The sequence below is a fragment of the Poecilia latipinna genome, unplaced genomic scaffold (assembly GCF_001443285.1).
Source record: "Poecilia latipinna isolate Pla-1442-1.1 unplaced genomic scaffold, P_latipinna-1.0 Scaffold1303, whole genome shotgun sequence".
NCBI classification, from domain to species: domain Eukaryota; kingdom Metazoa; phylum Chordata; class Actinopteri; order Cyprinodontiformes; family Poeciliidae; genus Poecilia; species Poecilia latipinna.
The window spans coordinates 27,725-53,795 of record NW_015113919.1 but is presented as its reverse complement, the minus strand read 5'-3'; the positions used below and the strand labels follow the sequence as shown (position 1 = coordinate 53,795).

Sequence of the window (26,071 nt, the reverse complement as noted above, 5' to 3'; positions counted from 1 at the left end):
CTGTAAGCAAACACGAGAATAACCCCAGAATCTCAACGCGTGAAGGACGCGCTCATTTTAACCCCAAACCCTGCGAAACTTTTGAAATTATAAATCTGAATTAGATCACATTGCTTTAAAAGAACAAAACAAAACAAAAAACGTAATATGTATACACAAAGTGAAAATCTCATTACTAAAATTATATGTCACCAATCGGAGTTATTTGAACAGAGCGATGAACAAAATATGGAAATATGATGAACTTAGTTTAAAGAGCTCCACCTCTAAGGGCACACGGAGTGGGCGGTTTCTGACACTCACACACACTCGGCAGGAATTCACACGCACAGAGATATTATGGACTGCAACCTGCTGATTCTTTCCACACTCAACCTATAGGAGTTGGAGCGCCGCTGAGACCCCGTTTTTTTTCTCTCTCTCTCCCTCTCTCTCTTTTTGTCATCAACTCCGGGAGTGAATGTGTCCGCTTCAGCAGAATGGCTTCAACCAGAGGCGCAGTTCTGTTTGTGGAAGTGTGTCCACTGACCGAAGAGTAGCGGAGCGCTCAGAATAAACTCTCACATGGTGCACTTTATCCTGGAGCAGCAAAGCGCGCTGCGGGGAGCAGAAATGAAAGCGGGAGCGGTGCTATTATGCGTATTTTCCTTTAGTGAGTATTTCAAATGGCTTGATACGGGACTTCTGCCGTGCTTTTGATCAATCGTTTCGACTGAGCGCCGTTCTCGGGTGGACTTTGGCTACCATTACGCGCGATTCGCGTTCGGAGAGGCGACCGAAACTCCACGCCAGGCTCAGTCGGGGGACTCCGGAGAGCACAGCGGGGGACAACACCATGACCAGCCGCCTGCTTGCCTTGGTCGGAGTGTGGTGGAGCGCTTACTACTGCACGTCCGCGGCGGCGGGGAGTCACTACTCACTGGAGGGCATCGGCGAGGGGCAGCCGGGCTTCGTCCACCGGAGGCTGCGGACGCACGAAAAAAGGGAGATGCAGAAGGAAATCCTGTCCGTCCTGGGGCTGCCGCACAGACCGCGGCCGCATCTGTCCCACGGAAAGTACAACTCCGCTCCACTTTTCATGTTGGACTTGTACAAAACTTTATCGAGCGAGGAGAAAAGCCAAGTGGAAGGCGCGCTGGAGAGACACCAGTCCGTTCCGGCCACCCAGAGCCCTCCTCTGGCAACGTATCAAGAAACGGCCTTCCTGAACGACGCGGATATGGTGATGAGCTTCGTTAACTTAGGTGAGTGCAGTGAAAATATCTTTTGTTTGTGCTTGGAGGCGTCTTTTGTTGTTGTTGGGAATCGAAGAGAAAACTGAGAGGCGTAAAATGTAATTTAAGAGTGAAATACTAGGACACGGATGCAAAGGTGGCCACCTGTTACTTTAAGAAGCACTTCTGTTTCCTTGTCCACCTGTAGACCTGCTCCGCGGTTTGGCTCTCCATCACGGCGCGCCATTACGCACGTGTAGGATGGGACGTTAGGGACGTTATTGATGAATACACCTTCTGAACTCAGCTGAGTGTAAAAACTAATCGCGCGTCATATAGGTTTTGTTGCTTCAGGTTTATCGGCTCACTTTATGTCTACATGTTCAGCCTGCGGCGTCACAATTTCAAGGGACATGTTTGATCATTTGGGATGTTTTGTTGCTGCGGTCCATTTTTAAAGCTGTAAAACGGTTATTGTTGATTCTCATCGAGTCTGTAGTGTGACTGTATTCTCATATCCTTTATAAATATTTTCCCCAGCTGAGGTCTGCTCTCTCTCGCTCTCTCTCTCTCTCTCCTCCTCCCCTCTCCCCACTTGTTCTCTTCTCCACTAATTTTCCATGATGTTTCGGCGCCTCCTGCACTTTCTTCCTCTTTGTGACTGTCCATGTTCAGGATGTAATAATGTTCTGCTTACATTAAGATGGAAAGAATAAAAACATTAGACAGCGAGCGTGTACAAGCAGAGGCTACACCTCCATGCATCGTCGTATCTTCAATTATTTTGGAAATTCAGCTCAATCATTTATTAGTTCCAGAACTGGAAAAACCAAATTTGAATCGAGAAAACACAAACTAGACTAATTTTATTTATTTATTTATTTTTTAAGCTTTAATACAGAAATATGAGCACATGGAAAAATATGTTCAGATACTTCACTGTATACTCAGTATTTGGGCTCCCATTGCATGAATTACTGTATAATTGCAATGTGGCATGAATGTGATCAGCCTGTGAGTTTGCTGATGTTAGGTAAGTCCAGATTGCTTCAACTATAGACTTTCTGTTTGGGTTTATGTCAGACCAATTTGCTGGCCAAACAAAAACAGAGATGCCGTAGTCCTTAAACACAGTAATGACACATTCGGCCGTGTGGTCAGGTGTTAAGCCCTACAACAAAGTTGAATCAGCATCTACATGAAGACGAGGGAAGCATGAAGACGACATAGCTCCCCAGACTGTCACTGACTGTGAAAATAATTAAACTGGATTACTAAACTAAATACATTTGATGATCATGTTCATGGAGGTTCACCGTCCAAAATGATTTAAGTCATTTCCCAAAAATTATTGTTGTAGCAGTGGACTACAGAAGTAGTCATCCAAATAGTGAAATGAGAATATTCCTGTTCTATTTTACTACATCTAACTTAAAGGCAGTCTTTAGGCATGTTTATGTCTGTGTTGCTGTATATTCAGTGTTTTATGAGGTATAGCAGAAATTCATTTCTATCTTATATGCTTGAAAAACGATTTCTAGAAGCATATTGTCCCAATTTGCTTCATCAAATGAGCTTATTTTGGAAAAGAGGATTTCTATAATTACTAAACAAAGCATATATTTTTGCTACGATACACCATTATTTCATCATTCATGTTTTTATATCGTTCACTGGTAATGCAAAGTTTATCAGCCTATTGTCTCATGAAATGTACTTAATAAAAGCACATCTCGATTCCTAATTTTGGGATTGACATGATGCGGCGTCTCCTCAGTTATATAATGTGATTTAATGATCACAAGTGACCAAAATGACTATTTGATTTTGGTTATAAACTACCAAACCATTGTGTTGGCTCACTTAACCAAGCCAAGGGTCTTCACTGGGTCTGCTTTTTTTTTTTATTTATTTTTTTTTATTACCTTTCCTGTCCCAAATTAACCTGATGCCTCACTTTACCTGCATTTCCTTCACAGTGTAGTAGTTTATAATGAACTCCCCCACTGTGTGCGCACACCACAAAGGGAGCGAGTAACTCACTCATTTCCTATGCGGTGGGACAAATGAGCTTCGTATTGTTTCTGGGTAATTTATTGTTGCGTCCTCGCTCCGGATAAATTTGCCCTCCTCCATTCACTTATGGGACCGAAATTCTGTGGTCAGTCTCGCTGTGCAATCTGCTCCGTGATGTATGTTTTAAAGCGGGAGAATAAACCCAGTATCCTCGGCAAAACCATCAACCGCCACCACTGGTATTTGTATATAAAGGCTTATTCCTGATCTTGACCTCCAGCGCTAAAAAGCTGCGGGTTTTTCTGTGCGTAAATTGCGTCGCATTGTTTGTGTTTCCCCTCCGAGCGGATTGGTCTTTAATTAGCCCCCAGCATGATAAACAGGGACACTTTAATCATAACGAGTTTGGAACATGAAAGCTCAAAGCCCTTCCTTCCATTAGCAGCTCCAGTGTTTACTGGGAGACTCTAAACAGAGCTCTGGAAGATAAACAGAGGTCCTGCCAGAGTCGCAGGCCAGTGGAAGAGGAGGTCTGAAACCAGATTGATTAGCATTCTTCTTGGGAACAGAAGGTATTGTCATGGTTTGGCCATCAGAGCAGCGGGAACGTCTCACCACTCCAGAATTATGTTTTGGAGTTTTGTTTCCCCCACCCCTCCTGCCCTCCTCGTGGGACCAGACGTTCTAAAAATGTTTTCCTCCTCACCTGTATAAACCATAAATAGCCCCTCTATTCTTCCTGTGATGAGAAGAATTAGGCTGAAGTGGCCGACATCCAAAATACTTCTCCACTTATTGGTCCTCTGGGTGTTGGTGCTGCAATATGCCGTGATGAAAACCAGATATCCACAAAGATGGAAGCCGTCGTTTTTGGTCTCAAATATCGAACCCCCTCTGTAGGCTTCTGTAGGGGGGCGGCAGGGGCCACGGGGGGGGTAGCGAGGTGGGAGTCTGGTGTGATGGTGGCAGTGTGGTGTTTGTGTGTCTGTGGTTTTGTTCTTCCTCTGCTGTGCAGGTTTTGGTTTATACTCCTGTGCCGCTGCACATCTGGCTCCCCTACTTTGATTAATCACATCCTGTGCATCTTTTGACAATTCCCTCAGATTTCTGCGGTGACCTGGGGGATTAGGTTGCCATCTCCTCCAGCCGTACACAAAGTCCTGACCGCCCTGGAGGAGGGACGGCTTCCTCTCCGAATGTGATTGTAATTAATGTCGGACAGGCCAAGGCCTTCCATCTGCTTTGCAAATAAAGCTGCGCACGACTACTGTGTGTCATTGCCGTCCCGATTAGATTTTAATGCGTCTTTTTGGTCGAACGGAGCCATTACTGTGGGGCGACGTAGAGAGGGAGCTGTTGAAGGAGGAGGCCTGAAACACTTCTGGGTGGTCCCTGTTATTGTCCAAAAATCTGGATATCATGTGTGGCCAGAGTGAAACTACAAATTAGAATTAAGATAAATGAAAGGAAGAAAAGTGAAGGGGCCAAACAATCCGTCTGAGCTGGTTTGAATAATGTGGAGCGAGATTAAGAGACACACGCAAGAGGAGCTGCTTATCTGGCAAATACTGCTCAGAGAGGGACACTGTAACAAGCTAATCGGTGTAGGCCAAGCATAAAACATGGGAGTTGGTGTGCTTGTGTTGATTTTAAGGAGTTAATGTCTTACCTTCACTTGATAAGTTTCTTGGTATCTTAGTTTAATACAAATCCTGATTAGTGGGTCGTCTGGTCTAGATGGACCAAGGCCAAAGTGGAGGTCTGCCATCTTGAAAATACTTAATCGTCAAAAGGGAAATGAGTAAAACGGCGCTTGAGCAAATGCTACTTTATGAACATTTAAACTGTCATTACGTTTAAAGTAAATGGTTATTTACACAGGAAACGGAAGCTGGACTCAGTGTGGCACCAATTGTCTGAAAACCGAAAGAACTACGAAAAGCAAAAACATTATAGTTGTTATAGAAAATGCCAAATTTATGGAATTTTGCACCACCTTATTGTCTTTCTGTTGCTTTTCGCTCAGTTCTCGGCATGTTTCACTGGGGAAGATCAATGGCGATGCACCACCTCTAATCACTGTTTCCCATAGACAATCATGAGCTGCTTTGGGGGAAAAAACTAAAACACAGAGAGTAAATTTAAAAATGGTTTTTCATGAAACGGTGATTACTTAATCCGCCTTTCAGTTGCTTTCAGATGGCAGAAATCTTCTTTGGTCCTGATTTGTCACGACCAACCGAAATTGGTTTATTTTAAATATAGATGCAAAGAGATTAATCTACTGCAGGTAGCATATTAACTGCTCATCCATCTTATTCCAGGTGATTTTTCTGTAAGATTAATTGTGGGCACAACTTCTGGAAAGATAGCAGTAGCTACAGTAAAGCTGTTTATTTTGACTGCTAATTGTATGCGGTACGCCACATTTTGAACTAACTGGTTTGTGATCAACACAAATTTCCTTTTCTTTCTCTGTTTAACGGACATGTCTGAGCACGACTGCTCGTCACTCGCTCATTTAGTCGGGCAAAATTGACTAAATGAGGTTGACTTTTAGGTGACTTTGATTTCGTTTTAGCTTGAACTGACGTGTGTATCACCGTCAAGTGAGGTTGTAACAAAGACAGACGGCTCAGTTTCTGAAGATATTCCCTTGGGGCACCGATAGATTTTCGGGCCCATGCTCTACATGCGGTCTTAAATGTGCTTTCTGCACACCATATGCCTCTTTAGCCCACTGATTCATGTGGACCTGCTGTTCAGTCATCCGTTCGCCTTTGTCGTCATCACTTTTTAAGAATTGGCCATGAAAAAACAAGGAAGAGGAAGAGGAGGAGGAGGTGGGGGAAGCTGAACAAGTTATGGAAAACTTAGAATTGGGGCAGCAGAAACACATTTTCCAGCTCCGTTTTCATCCTCATTCCTCGAATAGCACGTGCATCACTGTTTGCCTTGTGGACGTCCTGCTTTCCACTGAGGTCTGAGTGACACTGGACTGCATGAGTCATGCAACCCTAAACATGTCCGAACACAGACCGGCGTCCTCAAGGGGAAAAAAAAGAGGACTGGTCACTCCTAACTATTGTTTGAAATTGCTTTCACTTGTTTGTGGATTTTTTTTTTTTTTTGGCACAGTGTGACAACACGTGATGCTACTCTTGTTTTAGAAAGAGGAAGAGGGAAAGGTATTGTAGTATTCAGTTTCTCACTTTTTGCTGAAACATATCTGTCAACATCAATCTTTATATTTTTATGAGGCCACTGGTCTATCTAGCTTCATCGTAAAACATAACAAAATTGTCTACAAACAGTAAATATGCAAGATGATGTGTAGGTTAAAGGTGACTGCTCTCAATGAATGGGGATTTTCAAAGAAACAGTCATATGATGGTCGGTACGCAGAATGTTGTATGTTGCTTTGAGGAGTGAAAGTTGTGGCTTAGCTGTTACCTTGTCATTTCTTTGAGTCAAAGATTCTGAGAAATCGCTGGTTTAATAGGTCACAGAAGAAGCTATAAATGTTGTTCCTGTGTTGTCCGTCTCAATATGCAGTCTGCTGGACTGAGCTTCCTCTGTCGGGTGTCTGGACTTCCTCTTGTAGGTAGTGGGAGGAAGTCCACCATCAAAAGTAAAGTCACTGCTTTACTGGAATCGGTTGAACTGGTTTGGGCATCTGATCTGGACTTTTCCTGGGGAGTTTTCTGTAGATGTTGGTGTGTCCTGCTGGAAGAAAACCCTGGAGAACTCACTTGATGGACCATAGATCCATTCTGGACCTAATGGACTCGTTTCTTGATCTCGGAGAATAGGAGGACAGTGTCTTAATCTCTGGATGGAGTTTACTTCATCACAACACCTCCTTAGCTGGTAGCACAGTCATTGTGTCCAATGCTTTGCAAAAATATTCATACCTCTTGAACCTATCCACACTTCATCTTGTTTGGACTACAATTTCCAGTGTATTTTGTTAGGATTTTATGCAAGGGACCAACACAAAGTAAGTAAAGGATGCAAGGCTTTCTATTCTTTTTGTAGATATCTTGTGTTCGGCCCTCTGTTTTTCAACCCAACCCTTTTTTTAATTTCACCGCAGCACTTCCTTGGTCTTCATGATGCTCTTAGTTTTCTTTAATGTTCTCTAACAAACCTCTGAGGCCTTCACAGAACAACTGGCTTTTTTACTGAGTTAAACTCAGTCTGCTAGTTAGGAGTCTTTGAAAGGTCCACTTGATTTTCTGTATTTATAGATATCAGGGTAAAGTATACAAATGTACACCACATGTTTTTTTCTTTTTGCACTGCCTTATTATCTAAACGTCCTTTAAACTCAGAAGTTTTGTTTATAACTTGGTCTGAATTGGATTTACAATTACTGGACCTGTTGGACTTTTCTTGTAACTCTCCATTCCAAGTTCAGTCTGGATTTGAAAAGAAGCAAAGAATATTGCAAGCAAATCTCTGTCTCAAGATTTTTCTTTTGCCTCTCTGTTCAAGTGGTTCAAGCCTCCCGCCTGCTGTCAGGCTTTGGGTTTTCTCGTTGTCTAGGAAATGAATTTTTTTTCATGGCTTTCGTCTGCAGCAAAACTTCAGAAACGATTTTGTGCTTTTGTGCTCTTGTCTGTCATCGCTTTCAGCTCCATTTTCTCTTTTCTCTGTCTCATTTCAGTCTCTGCACACCTCATTGCGTGGCTATAGCTGAGCTGTCACTGGTCCTCTGGCCTAAGTCAACAACCGCTTTCTCCCCACCTTACCTCCCAAACTTTAAAGGCAAACAACTCAAAAAAGCTTCAGAGAGATTAGCCACGTCCCAGCAGCACTCGCAGCTTATTCAGAAATGAAGTGCCCTTATTAGATGGCTGCTTTTTTTTTTTTTTTTTTTTTTGCTTGTCTTGTGATGCCTGGCTGCATTTCTCAGCGTCTAAGCCCAGGTAAGCCACTTCCTTTTGCAGCAAAACTTGTCCCAAAGCCCCAGCATGATCAAATAATTAGCTGGCTTTGACCAAAGAGTCGATTGTTTGAAACAGAAGGTAGCTTTGGAAAATGTTTCGCCAAATCGTTTTGAAACACTTCCTGCAAGACCTCAGAGAGCAGAGCGGAGGGCCACCCATCATTTCAACGAGAACGCTTGAAGCAGAAGGAATTCAGGATATTTTACAGCGGAGTGAAGGATCTTACCAGACACATAAACTTGGCACTTTAAGCTCGTCCGCGAAGAAAAAGTCAAATTAACAAACTGCGGACCTCTGTTTGTTTTTAACTGTTTACGGCGTAAAATATTTCACTGCAGCTTCAGATTCACTTGAACTTGCTGAGAAATTGAAGAATGGCCCAAGACATACAAATAATTCGGCTTATTGAGTTTCAGGGTTTCGGAGCTCTTCCCCCCCCTACCCATACCTCATGTTTAGACTGTACTGGTTGTCAGACTCTCTGGCAAAAACATACAAGCTGCCTCCAGAAACAAACAGGACTGATGTAGGAAACTTCTCTGGTTAACCAGATTATGTCTTTTCCAGTCGGCCTGCATGTTTCTCTGAAAGGATGCAGTGTAACAGAACGGCTCCTTCGTCCAACCATTTTCTGTTGCGTTTTGATTACAGGATCTCCAAGCTGCAGAAGTCATAAATAAGATTGTATCTGACTTTAAAGTCAGTTATTTCTGTCATACCCCACTCTCCCCACCCCACCCTGCTGGGTGCGCACGTCCCTCCTCCACCCCCTGTTCCCTCGCATCCCGATCATATCGCTCCCTCTCACGCCATAAATCTCCGACTTGACGAGATGGCAGCTGAGATTGGGGCTAAGTACAGAGATTACATGACTCGCGACGCTCTTCTCCCTCCGCCGACTCTTCTCCACCCATCAGTTCCCACGTCTGCACCGGCTACAGTTCCAGTCTGGGGCGATAGCGGCGTATAGGATGGAGGAGTGCGACCAGATAAGGAGGCGAAATGCAGCGCACTCCCTGCTGGCAACACTCCTCTACACCGGGCTGATAACCCTGCAGGGATATCAGATTAGGAGCTGCTGCTCCCATTTATCACCTCTGACTGCAGGCACACAAGAATTTGCTCTTTTTTTCTTTCAGCTTCAGGCTTTCAGCTTCACTTGCCGCATCAGTTTTGTTTTTCTGCATTTCGTTCAGTGCATGTTGCTCATATGCCTTGAGCTTTTTCACATTCTTCTTTGCTGCTCTCGCAAACATGAATGTATTTTAGTAGGACTATAGATCAGCGCGTCACTGTGAAGTGGATGGAGCATCATGCATTAGTTAAAATCTGAAAAGTGTGGCTTGCATTTACACTCGCATACATTTTATTCTCATATAATTGACTTTTGTTCTCATTTTATGATTTTATTGTCATTATAAGTTTATTCTCATATTATTACAGCTCTGTTCTCAATATTATGGCTTTTTAAAAACATTATTCACATAATGAGTTTATTCTCATATAATTACAACTTCTCATATTTTACAACTTTACTCACATAATTTCTCTTAATTCTGACTTTTTTTCTCGTATTTTATTACTTTATTCTCATAGTAGGACTTTATTCTCATAATGTAATGGCTTTTTTCTTGGATTTTGACTTTATTCACATAATGAGTTCATTCTCATAATTACAACTTTTTTCCTTATTTTCCAATTTTATTCTCATAACATTGTGACTTTTTGTCATACAACTTTATTCTCTTGCTATTAGGTCCTTTTTCTGAAATTATTGCGAATTTATTCTTGTAATATTACAGGTATGTTCTGTTTTTATTATAATTTTGTTCTCATAATTAATGTTTTTGCCCCCATACTCTGTCATAAGGGTTACATTAAAATATTTTTCTTTGGGGGAAAAAAAAAAAAGAAACAAGAAAAACTCTCTCCCTGTATTTATCTTTATAAAAGCCAGATAGAATAACCTGGGGTTTGTGTTTTCGTCTTGACAAAATTGTGACAAAGTTGTGCAAGGCTCAGTAAGGTCCTCCAAACAGGCAGAAGCAATGAGAAAGAATGCGTGCGCCTCCACTCCAGCCCGGCTATCTCCTCCTAAAAGGGGTTTTAAACTGTCAGTCTTTGTGTCGTGTTTACCGTCTTGAAGGAGCCCACACAGAAGACATCATTAGGCAGGAATTAGTGTTTGTACTTGAGTTGTCTTTGTTTGCATCTCTTATGTTTGCATTTCGGAGACAGAAGACGAGGCAAGACACCAAAGATCGGAAAAAAAAAAAAAAAGTTGCTCTTTGTTTTGTGTCTACACGTTCTCCTAGAAAGCCAGCTTACCTTTTCTTTTTGTCAAGGTAGTTTGTACTTTTCTCACAATGATTCAATGATTAATTGGCAGATTTAAGTGTGACGTTTTGGGGCAAATCTGTTAAAACAGGCACGTCATAATGCAAAGTGCATCTTTCACATGTTAAGCAAACAAACAGTTCGGCTGAGACGGGGCATTCGGCGTGTTGACATTGCATGTTTTGTGTAAACATGGAACAAAAATCTCTGTTTCTGCTACACAAAAACTGCTGTCGACATCCCGAGTGACGTATGTGGGAGTGTTTGCAGAGCCGACGTGTTTTGGGTCCTTCGTGATCAAGATGCAAAAACACGAAAAGTAGAAGACAGGCCGGCACATGCGGTTCACCTGAGCAACAGTCCAGCACACTTCCACTTAATACTTCCTGTTCTTGGCCTGCGTTTCTCTTGGTTCCGAGCATTTGCTTCCTGTTTTGACTCCATATTGTGTTTTACTTTTGGAGATTGGGACAAGTTTTTTTTTCATTTTAAATAAAAAAAAAACTGCATGTATTTCATTACTATGTTGCCGAGCTGGGACAAAGTACTCACTGTGATTCTCTCGTTTCATTCTGTTCCCGTTTTGCTCTACTTTTGCCCCTCTCGCCCCTCTTCTGACACGATTCTCAGCTGTGATTGTGTGATACATTAGGTGTTGTTTTTCTTGTCGGCCCCGCTGGTATGCGTGTGGAATTTCAGAGTGGACAGAGGTTGTGAACTGGCGACCCGCTGAACTCCATCAAGTGTGGCGTCCTTGTGTGCCCAGCAAACTCCATCCATTATCGTAACAACCCCGTGCGTCTCGTGGCCGACAGGAATAGCGTAAATGCCCCTTTCCCCCCCACTGGATATTCTCGCCGTCGCATTCTTTTGTGAAGCCACCGGGAAGCCCGCAAGGATTTATCTCGGATCAATGAAAAGGGAAAGGGAGACGGAGGAGAAGAAAATGAAAGGAAAACAGATGGACTTGAAGAATGCTCCGAGGGTGAGAAACCTGACAGCCGATTTGATTTAAAGTCTCTGGCGACCTTGAATGGGCATGAGCTTTATTTTGTGGCCGTTTGTGTGTTTGTTCTTAGAGTTACATAAACGCATTCGTGTGTACTTGCGTGTCATCGTGTTTGCAGATGTGCAGAAACATTGGTCCAAGATGAATAATCGCGAAGTCGGTTCAAACGAATGATTCCTGGTTCCCTTGCTTTGTGTATTCACACACACTCACCCCCCGTTATGTAACGTTACAACCACAAGCAACCAATGCAAAGAGGTGCGTTACTGTGAAAAAGAAAATGGATTCACACATTTATTTTTGTTGCGACATCCCTATATATGATTTCAGTCCTCCTGACCCGAGGCTTTATAGATTGTTGCAATCATAGCTGCTGTTTTTTCCCCCAACCCCGATTGTTTAATCAGATCTAATGGAGAGTGTATGTGAACAGCAGTGTTCAGGTTTTCCATAGATTCTCAATGAACTTTAGATCTGAATTAACTCCTGAATGTTTAGGGTCATTTTCCTGCTGGAAGATGAAACTTCACCACAGCTTTAAGTGTTTTTTTTGTTTGTTTTTTTTTGTTTTTTTTTACAACCCCTAACCTCAAAGTGATGTCATTAAGTCTCACAGTGAGCACTAATTCATTTAATTGCACAATAAACTAAAACGAGCGCGATAATTTCCATTTCGACAACAATCATCAAATAGACGTTCCTTTTTAATGTCACTGAAAAGCCGCCATTTTGAGAAACGGTGCACAGGTTTTGACGCCTGCAGTACCAGTCACTTTGGCCTGTTTTCCTCGTCTAAGCTGAATCACAATTTTTTGAAATGCCATTTTGGTTATAGAGACTTCATCATCCATTTTAATTACTGTTGTTTTAGTTTCTTTTTATTTTGGATATTTAAACTGTTTTCCGGTCTTAGTTTTAAATGTTCTTTAGAAGTTAAAGCTTTTTCTTTTTTTGGTGTTTGAGTTGGGTGTACTGAATACAAAAGCATGCCACACTTTTCAGACTTTTATTTGTAAAAACCAGGCGCCTGCTTCATTCAGCTTCAAAATTCTAACTACTAAATACTTTTCGAAGGTTTAACATGATGGTATGTGAATATTGTGCTACTTTTTATCTTGATTGTCTTCTCCCTTTATGCATTAATCTGACGCATCACGTCTGAGTGCTGCACCTTGCGGTGATCACTCATTTTCAGTTTGCTTTTTCAAGTCACAACTTTATCATCTTTTCCCACAAAGCCAACAAATCATCTGTTAAAAAAAAAAAAAAATCTGGATCTGATCTGGAGGAGGTTCTCGTCGCGTTTGATTTGTTGGTGTTAAATCAAGACTGCCAGAAGTGCAGATCCCAAGACAAAGAAGCATGCTGCGGGCTTTTCTAGATGCTTATCAGCATGTTTTCAAATTCTTAAAGGTGCATGGCATCAAGATGAACAGCTGGGTCTGCACACTGCAGCAGCAGAACATGCTGTTGGCAGTAGCGGATGGCGTCGCACGAGCAAATTTGAGCCAAGTAACTTAATATTTACCAGAAAATATACATGCAAGCTCTGCTGAGGACAGCTCAACAGACTAACCTGTAATTATTGGCACTAAATCTATTTAATGCATCTTTTTAAGTATTTTTTTATTTTTATTTTTTTCAAATAAAAAAACAGATTCCAAGAACGTAAGCTGTGCCTCCTTACACAGTAGCGATGGAAACCCAAAGTAGAAAAACAAGAGTTATTTTACAGCATGTCAGGGTGGAGTTTTCCCACATGGAGAGGATCAAGGGTTGGGAAATGAATGTGGCCACTTACTCAGTCAAGTCCTCACCAGAAGACAAATACAAGCGTGGCTCATAGTGGTTGTGTACGTTTGTGCCGATTAAGTTGAAGAGGTTTGTTGGACGACGCCGTTCCCTCAAGGAGTCTTCATCAGACTCGGAGACAGGCGAACCCTTCGGCCTCGCGCGATGCTCCCAAGCTGGCCGCCTCTTCGAAGAGGACGTGCCTGAAACAACAAGCAAGAGGTCCGCAGCGAGAATAAAAAAAAAAAGACACCGTACGAGTGCAAATGCTCCTGACCCTCCGGAGCAAGTAGCCGCCCTTCACTGCAATGCCGCCTCTGACAAATTTATGAGCCATAGGCTGACCCGCAGCATGCCTGATACCGACAGGAAAACAGTCAGATGGACGGAGGAAGGTTAACAAAAAGAAGGGCGTAATGGATGAAGACGAGTAATGTATCTAAATACCTTGTAAAAGTATTCACAACCATTAAACATATGCATTTTGTCACACTGCAACTGCAACCTTCAATAAATTTGTGTTTTTTTTTGTTGTTGTTGTTGTTGAAAGCAACTGCTTTGAGTATTTACCCAATCGGCAATGCAGTCCTGTTCAGTAACGGTCCCACTAGGCCTCATCATAACAAATTTTTGCTGGACGATAAATTGTCCCAGTAATTATCACAATAAACTATAGTATTGTTGTTCTGAGATCTTTTTCTTGTAATAAACTAGCAGATACTACTAGTGGTTGTGCACTAATCCAGCTTTTTTTGTGGCCAACAACTAACACTTTGCATAACTGCCTCAACACAGCATCCACACGATTAAACACTGTGGTAACATCATCCTGTGGCGACGTTTATCTTCTGCAGCCCTAAACATTCAGCCGGAGCTTCAGTGGAAAGGTTATGACCAAAGTAGAACCTTGCATTTCAATGGCCCAGTCAAAGTCGACACCCAATTTGTGTGGCAAGAATTGACGTTTAAAGATGATTTCCATACAGTCTGACTGAGCTCTAGTGAAGGAGAAGGAGAAAAAAAATCAGTCTTTGGATGCGGGGAGCTGGTAAAGACATCCCACCCCAAAAACATTTGCAGCTGTAAAAAGGTGGATCTACATAATTCTGCTGAATACTGATGTTCTAAAAACCACACAGTGTTTCTTTGACTTTTCTAGTTGTTCACTCCTTCGTGTGAGTCTAGCACATAAAGTCACACATGAAAGGATGTGGCTATGACATGACAAAATGTGAAAGTTGAAGGGGTGTGAATGCATTTTCCTTGTCTGAGTGCAACCGGCCCTTCATTCCTGCAGTTGGTTTGCTTTACTCCTGTCTCATTGCGCGTTGTGTGTCTGGGTCCGACTCCTAAACCAAGGCAAGTCATTGATGTCTCTGAGTCTGCTCCCAGTGCCACGAGCCTGTTTGGATAAAAGGATCTTATCGCTGAGGATGTGCAGGGGAAACTCTGCCCAGTCCTTCCTACCGTACGGACGCTCTCCACACCTCCGAGCAGCCCGTCTCCTAGAGACCTTATCAGGCTGCGTTCAAAGGTCAAATATGTATCTCGTCCCAGGAGGAAGTCTCTCGTTTCTGTTTCGTGCAGCGCTATGGCCAACATGCTGAGCGGTGCATATCCGCCATGAGCTACGGTTTTATGAAACAAATGTAGGACACCCGATTAAATATTCAGCTCCTTTAATGGGGATGTCGACATATAGATGTACAATCACTTTTTTTTTGTGTTCATGTCTGGAAAAGGTGTTTTAATCTTGCAGATACACATTTACATTTAAGTTTACTCATTAAACAATGTATGAACAAAAATGTTTTCTGAAAAACGGAACACCAGACCTCGTGTGGTTTGAACAACTGCTCCTCAGTAGTTGTTGTCTTGCAATTGGAAATTTGTGTTCAATTCCAGTCGCCTCTAAACCCAAGTTACCACTATGGATCTTGGGGATCTCGGGGTCCATGTTTGTGAATGTGGCTCTAGTGTAAAGGTTCTTCAGTGATCTGAGTCTGAGGAAACGCTGTCCCACTCCTCACTTTCACCCCACAGGACCTCAGTGGGATCTGGGTCCATCCGAAACACAGAAAGCTGCTGTGAACTAAGATTTATTATTATTTTTAGTTCAGTATTCAAGTCTCTCAGCGTTAGCTGCTGTTTCCAGTGTCAACTTCAATTGTTGCCTAAATCAGTTCTTCGTTATCCCAAAAACAACAACGAAAAAATAAGACAGGATTTATGAAACATGTTTCTCTAAAACAAAACGCATAACAAAGTAATTACACGTATCGTCTCTTGTTGTTAAAGAAACATTTTGCCGTATTTTTCTCTTTTCTGATCAAATCTATCCTCTTAGTTGAAATTAACATGCAGAATGCTTCACAAAGGTTTTTTAACTTTTTTTTTCCCCTATTAAGTTGATCAAACAAACATCTTTGTATACTTTCTGGGTTCCATGTGATAAAGCAATACCAAGTATTCTGCATAACTGTGGAACGGATATCCCTTTAGCACCACGAGTCAGAGCTTTGTAGCTACCGCTTCTGCTTGAATTTGAGCTGCAGATGTTTCGGACAATGTCTCTACCAGCCCTGCCTCTTTCTTTGTTCTTCTGTTGGATTTAAGTCGGGACCATTCTAATAAATTAATAATATCCTTTGATCAAACTACTTTCATTGCGGTTCTGGTTGAATGTTCAGGGTTTCCGTTGTGCTGGAAGGTAAACCTACGTCCAGGTTTCGGGTTTCTTGCGGCTTCTACCAGGTTTTTATCGCCATCAGCTTCCCTCTCCCTGTTGAACATAAGCAACCCCACAGCATGATTACACCACTGCCGTCCTTCACTGTGGAGACGGCAGTGGGAGTTTTTCCAGTGTTTGTGGCCATTTTGCTCGTCTGACTCCTTTGAAATAAAAGTCGCATGAATACTGTGACTAAATCTTACCATTTGCATCCAGGTGAATTGTGAAGGCAAATGGATTTTATTTAGGCCTGTCAGAGTGAACGGGGTGGTCGTATTTGCAATACTTTATGTTGGTCTTGCATAAAATCCCGATAAAATGCGTCGGAAGCGTGGTGCTGAAAAGGTCAAAGCGTATGAATGCTTTGCAGGGCGTCGGAGCTGACGGTTTCAGGGACGGCTCCCACAACGAGTTCCCCATTACGTCCGTTTAAGAAGGCCGTCCAGATGTGCATCGCTTGCTTTCTGGGAATATCTTATGGTATGGCGAAATTCCGCAGGTTTCTACACTTTCATCTCAGACACTGCAGACAGAAGTATTATTAGAAACTTTGATTATTTTTCTCTTGGATTTCCTCGAGGCCCACCTGCTTTTTGGATATCCAGGTATCTGGTTACCGTCGCTGTTTTTGGAGCCGAGCCCACGTGTAAAACAAGCAGTCGGCCTTACATGTAAGTCACCCCGGGGGGGAGTGGGAAGGGGGGGTTAGAAAGGGGGCGGTGGATGAGTGGGGAGTGCGGAGCCAGCATGCTGTGATTTATCAGTGGATCATATGCTCAGCCTCTAAGCCGCCGAAATGCGTTGTGGTCAACGCAGACTTTCCAGAGGGAATCACACTTCGGTCCGTCTGTCTTTAAGACAGAGAGGGTGGAGGGGAAAGAAATGCAGAGGTGAAGATTGGGGGCGGATGTACTATGAGAAGTTGCAGGAACAGTATTGTGGGGAGGAAGAGGCAAAGACGGCATTTACAGAACCAACCGGCCCTGTACCTCGTGGCTCTGGAATGTAACGGCACTTTTATTTTGACTTCTCCTTTGGAAACAGCTGTGTTTCCTTTTTCAAAGATATTTTTTCCTTATTTATCCGATCCCTCAGGAGAAATTTATCTCTCAGCCCTGACACTGGCTTCCTCCTTTAAATCTAGGACCAAACCAGCCTCTCTCTGATTCTCTCTCTATCTCTCTCTCACACACACACACACTCACACACCTGCTGGCGATAACCAGCCAGTAACGGCTAAAGCAGGCCTCTGCGGAGCCTGTCCCTCAGACGCTCATCGTCGGCACGCATGGACAATCAGGCCACAAACAGCTCGCCCATCAATCAACATGAAAATAGGAAAATAGGAAATATGTACGCCACAGTTTACGAGATGACTAGAACACAAACTTGACTCTGTGTGAGTCTTCCATAAGTCAAGTCAATAAAAGCGGGGATTTTTTTTTTTTCATTTCATCGTTTCTATGTTTTCATGAATATCTTGTGTCTGGAAAAATTCAAACTTAGGGTTGGTACCTGGAAAAACCCCAACAGTGCCTCTCTGTTCATGGTGAAAGATGGCCTGAGGGAGTCCTGTGATCATAATCCCGCTTGAAAGGTTTTAGGTAGTCGTAATCGAGTGGCAGCGATTGAGATCCACTTGGATCGACTGGGCCGCCTGTTGGCATAGTCGCCGAATTTCCAAGGAGCGTTGGTTCGACTGCTTTTGGAGACTTCATTCTGTCCACAAACATCTCAAAGTCTCTCTGTCCATGAAAGACTCGGACAGATTTGTAGCTCAGTTGTATTTTACAGGAGACAGTCGTGGAAGTACACAAAGCACCCGTCATCAATGAAACTCGTCTGTCCAACTCCAAGTGGTGCGTCTTTTCAAAAAGCTGTGGAAATTGAATTAAGATATTCCAGGTTTGGATATGCAAGGGAAGGAAAACAGGATTTGAAAAAATATATATATATTTTTGAGATTTTATTCTCATTGGCTGTTTGTCACAGAGCCATCTGGCCCTCTCTCTGTCCTTCCGTCCGTCTGTCCATTTGTTATTAGTACAGTGGTTGGCTTAGTTTGTTTTGGTCAGACAAAAACAAGAAAGTTTGGTTTTCTGCAAATCTGCTGCTGCAGCTGAATATATGACGACCACAGTAACATGCAGGAATGTTCAGCCTACGTTCAGAGAGGATTGTAACGTTAATTTGTGTTTTAGCTCAACTTCGACCATTCCGCCTATCGATTCTTCCCTCCCACCACCGAACGACATATGACTCTGCTGTCATCGGGATCAGATCTTCTGCGGCGAGGCCTGGGCTCCGGGTTGAGCTGCACCGCAGGACCACCATCATCCTGACCAGAAGTTGTTACTACAGCTGCTCCGCAGTTTTATACAATTGCATTTTTATTAACGTCCCATAAAGTTTGAGTGGGAAATCGACGCTGTTTGTTTTCCAGCTCATTTCTGTCCTGATTTCATGGAATTTCCTCATAAATGTGAGAAAGATGTTGCATCGTCTTTTGTCGACAGCTCGTTGGCTCGGAGCGGTGTCCGGTAAAACGAGCTATTGTTTTTACAGGGGCTTCGGGGAGAAGAGAATCGCAACTGGCCATTAATATTGATGAGTGTTTGTCTGTGACCATTTAGACCTAATGTTCAAACGGACGCAGATGCTCTGGTGGGATTGTAGACATGCGTGTAAATTTTACATGTGGCTGCATAAATTCCCATGGTTTCTTCTGCCGTTTGCACACACAGATTTCTCTTGTCAGTCTCCTGAAATTCCTCAACCCCAACTTCAGCCGTGTGCTGCAGCAAAGTTTCAAAGGTGCAATTTCAATATGCGGTTTTCCAAATCCATATTTCCTATCCAATGGGTTTATAGGGTTTCGTTTTACGCCTGAGTCAGAAACCCCACATGTCATCAGCTGCTGTTCAATCTCCCCGACTTTCCTCCTTTCTAGTTTGCTGAAGTGCGACAATGTGATAATTTTATTTCACTGATGACATAAACAAATGTCACGAGGAACTTTGGACTCAACTGCATCTGAATGTAGAGAATTTAGCGCTACCTTTATTTTTTCTTTTTTACCAAGATATACATATGAACAAGTATTTTTAAAGTGACCCCAATTTAGGTAGTTTTCTACATTCTGCTGTCTTGATTCACATTGTGGTCGTGTGTCGTTTGGAAACAACAGTGTTTCAAACCCTGTCTCAGACGTCGCCTTTCTGAATGGATCAAGACAACACAGGGGGGTTGAAGTCAAACCACCGCTGTTGTAACCGATTTCATATTTAATGCTGGTGACCGTTTCTGTCCATGAAACGGGTAGTAAAATATGAATAGGTGTTCTCTGATTTTACAGTAGATCAAAGTTGATCAACTAAATCCTGTCATGAGATCAAAATTCTTCTTTTTTTCCAAGTCAAATCAAATTTTATTTGTTTAGCACATTTCAGCTACCAGGCGTTTCAAAAGTGCTTTACATCATAAAAAAGCAAAAATACAAACTCATAGAACAATTGAAACGTTACATTTTGTCAAGCGCCACCGTTAAACATCAGATTAACGTTTCATTGATTATGTTTCTAGATTTAAAGGTGTACTCAGTGTTTCAGGTGTTTAAGTTTTCATTTGATCATTACTTTCCACGTTGTAGATGTTTAAAGTGACTGAGTGAATGAAATCATATTAGCATATTTATACCAGCTGGTGAGCTTTGTCAGTATATTCTTTAACTCTTTCTCGGCTTCATTGTTGTCTTAAGCTTTAAAATTCAATTACAATTTTTCCCAAAATAAGCAACCTGTCAGAAGATCTAAACCCTTATTTATATCATTCTGTCAACAGTCATAAATTATTCCCGTTGACCTTTTTTTTGTTTTCTTCTGACTTCATAAGAATATAAAAACGTACTAAAGTATTCAATGCGTCTAGGTGCTCCTGGATCGCATTGCTCCGACGGTGGCCACTCAAGGGCTGCAAACATTTAGAGATAAATGTTTGGACCAGAGTTCCTGCTGTAATCTGATCATCACTCTTGCGAACAGCGGATTAGTCAGAAAAACAGACTTTCTAATACTCCTTAAATGCCCGCAGCGTCTGAGTTTGGGGGTCCACGTCTTAATCCTGAGTAATGGCGGCTGGAGAGATGGAATCAAATCTCCTATTGACACACAGGTATGACACATCCAGCTAACTGGAGGCCATCTGGAAAGCCAACAGAGAGCTGGGTCTGAGACTGCTAGCATGCGGCTGTCAGTGCGTTGATGGAAAATGCTGATACTACGCAGTCCAACAGCCATACCTTGGATATCTATCTGTTAGCAAAGTCCCAGCAATGGAGCAATTACAGCGAATTATCCTCCTCCCCTCGAGCTTAGGCACACACACATACAGGCGCGCGCAAACGCACGAACCCACACACATTAAGCTGTAGCCGAAGATCTCGAAATGACAAAAGATAGATGTGTATCCAAACCTCATTTTATCATCCAGCATGGAATGCAGCACAGTGGTGATGGAGTGGGAGAGTGGGAACAAAAATCAAACACTCTGAGCCTGCAGATGTATGTGTGTTTGTCTGTGTTATTGGCCTGAGATTATGTGCTGCGGTTTTTTGGGGGTAGGCTGTTTAAAAAAAAACAAAAAAAAACTGGTTTTTCAGGGGTTATATGGAAGACGATGACTGTAGAAAAATGTGATTATATGGTTCAAATGGGGCCATTGTTTGTGGGGATGCCTGTCCAGTGAGATCATTATATACAGTAACCTGTGGGAGGTAATGGATGAGGAGCAGGCTGGATATCCAGGACCGTCGATGGATTTCTGTCTGTGTGTGCAGCCTGATTTAATCAGATCTCGGAGCCTTTTGTTAGCTTGTGCTGCGATCTGGAAACGTTTCGCAGCCTAATCCAGTTGCTGGGCGTCTTGTTCCAAATCTGCATGAGCCGATTAATTCACTGAAGCAAATGACACGGCATTAGCACACCGTGAGTCCGGTTTCACTTCCTGCTCCATCAAGTCTCAATGTAAGAACGTCTAATAAGAACATCCTGAAAGGTTCTATATACGTGAGCGGAGCATCGTCTATATTTGCTGACTTTCAAAGAAGAAGCTTCAGTTTTGAAAGCTCTTCATATGTTGAGTAAATGAAGCCCAACTTGTCATTGTGTAAACATTACAAGTAGGCTCTGATATCAAATTTGCCACCAGATGACCACTTCCAGTGCTTTTGCCTCCGACAACAGAGCTAAAGAATATATGTCTGCTTGCCACAAATGAGAGTATTACTAGGTGATCATAGTTGGGGTTAATGGTGAGGGTGTTGAAAATGCTATTTGGAGACTGGATAAGTATCTGACTGACCATTTTGTTTTTCAATTAAAACTATTTGCAACAAGAAGGCTGAAGCAGAAAAACATTGATGTCTTGCTGTTATTTCTTATTTATCAAGCAATTCTGCATATTTCTACAAAAACATTTGCTTTTGACCTTCAACCTACGATTTGTAAATACCAAGTCTTTTATATATATATATATATATATATATATATATATATATATATATATATATATATATATATATATATATATATGGAAACAAATTGTTGCACATTGTTACTCCAGCCATGTGCTCCACTGAGCCTCAACCACCTACTAGTCGTCTGATAGGAGCTCCTTAAACCTGGTGGTAAACAGCAACGTGCTAAAGCCACGCTACAGATTTCCTCCAGACACGCGGTGTAGAGCTGCTGGCTGCCTTTTCCCAGTTTGCTAATGGGGCCTGACAGTCTGTAATGGGCTGGACTCACTGCCTCATATCCTCGCCATGGACGGATGCTGCTGCTGTCTGGCCCTCGATCCTCAGACCGCTTGCACGTTTGTGGTAGGAATGAAAGTGTAAGAACCTGCTACTTGTTTTACTTTATTTCTTTTGCTCACAACTGGCGACTTTGGTTCGTTTTCGCCGGTCGGACTGTGCCCATGTGTGTTCGGGCGCCTCTCCTGCACACGTGAGCTGCATTTTGTGTGCTTGCATGGTGTGGACATGAACTCGGGGAGGGGGCCCCTGCCAGTGGCCCTTGCAAGGTCCCGTGGTGTGCAGCGTGTCTGCTTTGATCCGGGGTCAGGGGAGAAGATCAGAGCACAGGATGGATCTCCAAAGGTGCACACACACGTATACAAAGTTGCCCCCAGCTTTGACGGCTCCCAGCAGACCTCCGACCCCGTCGTCCTTCCCTCGACCCCGGGAGCCGCTTTGCTGGCCGACTGAGTACAAAGAGCTCCTCGTCACGACATACAGACGGCTCCTTGAGCCGGCCGAGCGTGGTGCCAACTCTGCAGCAGAGTGGATATATTGAAAAGAGATCAAGAGTTGCCTCAAGCTGCATCCGTGCCAAAGGTTAAAGAGTTTAAGACATGAAATATGGTTTTGGCCTCCTCAGAAAGACTGATGTTTACACCACAACGATTACCAGTTCATGGGTTGTTTTCTCTTTTTATTGAAAATAGCGGGGATTGCCGAAGAGTTGCGAACGTGTCGACTTTCAAAAGTTTCCAGAGCAACACGGGCTGATGGGCCAAACCATTAATTAGATGAGACTTTGGAGGAATAACCAAGGGACGGAGGACATGGACATATCTGACCTCTCCTCGGAAACCATGAAGTCGGAGAGAAAAACCAGACAGATTATGGGCTGTAATTACATAAACACAGATGGATTCTTCTCATGCCTTGGACATCCATCGCATATTTTATTGGGTTAGCCATCTGCAAAGCCTTTAGGAGTGCTGACAGGTTCTTGGTGTGCAAAAATGTAATTAAAGGGTGTTTTTCAAAACTTAATCTTTTTTGAAAATTCTCATTTGAATCTTTCATCTGGTTTCAGTTCGGTCTCTTCTTTACCGCGATGCTTTGTAATAGGAAACAGCAAAATGCTGATTTTAATCGAAAGCAAAGACTTGTTGGATTATTCATACCTTCTGTAAAGATTTCATACCTCTTGACTCTTCCTCTATTTGTCTTGATACTGTGACAAACATCAATGTATTTGTAGAGAATAGATGAATAGTGGATATTATCTTTCTAAAGCCTTACATGTGATGTGCTGGTTGGTTAAAAAATTATGTTTAAGAAGAAAAATTATATGTCTTATTAGTAACATATTATTAGCTCCATTTGTCCACCATCAGCCATGATTCAACAAACATGAGTAGCAAAAACTACAACGGGAGGATTTCAATCAGTCACTTAATTCGAGTGGCCCAGTCAAAGTCCAGACCTAAATCCAATCAAGAATCTGTGGCAAGGCTTGAAGCTTGATCTTCACAGAAGCTCGCCAACAAAACTGTCATTTTATTTTCTAGATATCGAATGCTTGTAGAAGATTTTTCATTCTTCAGAGGGAATGAAAACAAACTCAGGGCAAACTTTTCAAATTGTTTGTAAAACATTAAAACTGACATGCATCCTTTTCCTTTCACTTCACCATTATACTCTACTTTTGTGTAGGTCAGCTATATGAAATCACATTAAAATGCATGATGTTTGTGGCTGAATTGTAAAGTAAAAAACACTTAGCTGGTTTGAATTCCCGCTCTACAGATTGATACTTGTTGCCAATATTCATTGTGTGGAATCAGGGATTTAGTGTAAAACTTTTGCTTCATATGTTTCACTAAACCAGATGTAAGGATCTTTTCTTGTGTTGGACGAAGACAAGGAGACACAATACACCCCTGGTTTTCCATACATGCATTATGGGATAAGCTTTCCTTTAAAATGAAAGCTTATATTCAGAGGCAGTGAAACCCAATGACCAGCTGGGGCCACCGACTAGCATCAGGTGACTCCAGGTATGAAAGGACTTTTAAATATTCTACCATTAATCTGTAAAAATGACTCGTGGCACAAAGCTGTCTCTTCTTATTTGCATGTAGTGTGGTACCGAAGCTGACGTGAATTAGCCTTTACATGTCTGCTGGTGTGTGAGGATGAAAATGCACAGTTACACACAGTAGGTGTAATAAAAGACCTCAGCAACCTTAGATAACATGCAACTACGTCAATCTGTTTTAATAGAGAAAAACCTAGATATTATAGTCTATAGCGTCAAGGTTAAAACTATAGACTTTATAGTGTGAGCAGTGTGATTGACAGCGCTAAGACCCGCCTCCTGTCTCTGATTGGTTGTTTCAGACCTGGAGTGGTGTATTTCTGCAGATGGCAGTAGAGAGGAGATTAATTTTTGTCACAGATTATCTCTCTCTGTCAGGCCGTACTTGCAGTTTTAACAACATAAAACATTTTTATAAAGGTTACCTACTGCAGCTTTAATAGAGAACTGTAGAAAGATGTCGAAATCACTTGGAGAACTATTCTAAAATCTACTTGCATGATGTTTCTATTAGGCAAAACTTCATTTTTCCTCTCACTAAATAAATGTGTTGAAATTAAAAGGCTGACATTTTTCAAACTTTCAGTGGCAGAGTGCCACAGGAAGCCACTGCAGAAGCCATTATTGTGAAACATCTTCACCAGGGGTCCCACTGGATGCGGCTGGCACCGTACTGTTTAACCAGGATCTTTGTGCATCCAAGTCAAACATAGTGGGTCTGCAGGTTTTTTTTCCTGTCATTTGGAGAAAGTCCGTGTGGAATCACTCACGAGCGCGTCTGTGATGGAGAGACTATTGTTTGAGTTCAAATTATACGATTCAGGAAATCCCATTATGCACGTTTTTAACTTTGGAACATAGTTAGCCTAGGTTGGCAAAACAAATTACAGAGCAAGTTATATGGTTTTTAATCACGTTGCATTGTAGTGTATCATAACACACTACAGTACAATGTTCAGTTATCCTTCAGAGGAATTGGCTGAGCACCATTAGAAATGAACTGACCACTAACCACAGAGAGGTCTGGCCAGTGTTTTTCTCCAGATTTATTTTTTTTCTGCTTCTATCTTGTTATTTTTGATTGGGCCTAGTTGATATTTTCCATTTTCAATTTCTGTATTTCAGCCAGTAGATTTTTTTTTCTCCCCCGCTTTCCATCACTGCGGTAGATTTTTCATTGAATAACTTTTATTATATTTTTTATAAGCTGTGGCTTTCATTCACTCAAGAGGGGATTTTATTTTCTTCCGTCTTCTCCATCCAAACGGCTTCTCACTTTACAGATGGTGACTTAGGCAAAAGTTTCACTTGCCTAATTTCCTCTTAGTAACTTATTTTTGCGACGCATCAATCACAATTTTTGCAACGATTTCCGATCTCTGCATTTTAAGCCTCAACGTGATTAATTTTAACCAATTCTACTTTCTCCTCAGGAAAGAAATGGATTTAGGATGATTTTCTTTTGCCGTCCTGTTTTATTCGGTCCTTAAATTTTGACATTGTATGTGAGAAAGGAGTTCGTGTAAAACAGGAGACTAATATGTTAAATTGATTTCAAAATTAACATTTTTAACTGCGTTTTGTATTTCATAACGGCGATTATCATAGCTAGACCAGTCGCTTCATCGGCAGTCACTACTTGAAGGAAGGTCTTAACTCTACAAAACGCTGTCAATAAGCACAAAAGGACAAACCAGAGTAAATTTGCAGCTTTTTTTTGTTTGCTCCTGAGGTCTTTTGCTCATTTTCATCTAGAACAAGTTGCAGAAATGTCTCAATAGGACCGACTGGCGCATTCGGGAAAACAGTAAGAAGAATCAGAGTTTTTGGGTTCAGGCCAATTCCAGTCACCAGCTGATATTTTGTTGCTTGCTTTTTCCACGTCTGAACTTTGAATAATCTAAAACTTTGGCGCTAAACTGATTGTAGTTGTGTAAATAATGCATCTAGCTTATTGTAGCGAACTCTTCTCTTATTTAAGCACTTTTAGACACTTGTGTTCCTTAAGGTTGGTTTTTCTTTAGAGTACACAGTTTTGATTGAAACTTGATGAAACTGTTTTTTTTTTTTTTTTTTTGGAAAAACCTTTTGGGGGTTTTTTAAAAAAAAAAAAAAAAAAAAAAAAAAAAAAA

At 42.0% G+C, this 26,071-nt stretch overlaps 1 protein-coding gene across 1 annotated transcript in view; it reads left to right on the top strand.

Annotated features, from left to right (window-relative positions):
- The first annotated feature begins 319 nt into the window (after positions 1–319).
- LOC106961462 (bone morphogenetic protein 6-like) overlaps positions 320–26,071 on the top strand; it is a 52,631-nt gene continuing 26,879 nt past the window's right edge. Inside the window, exon 1 of the mRNA XM_015055212.1 lies at positions 320–1,244. Within this exon, the coding sequence (XP_014910698.1) occupies positions 836–1,244 (409 nt within the window). The 5' untranslated portion in view covers positions 320–835. The remainder of the gene's footprint in view (positions 1,245–26,071) is intronic.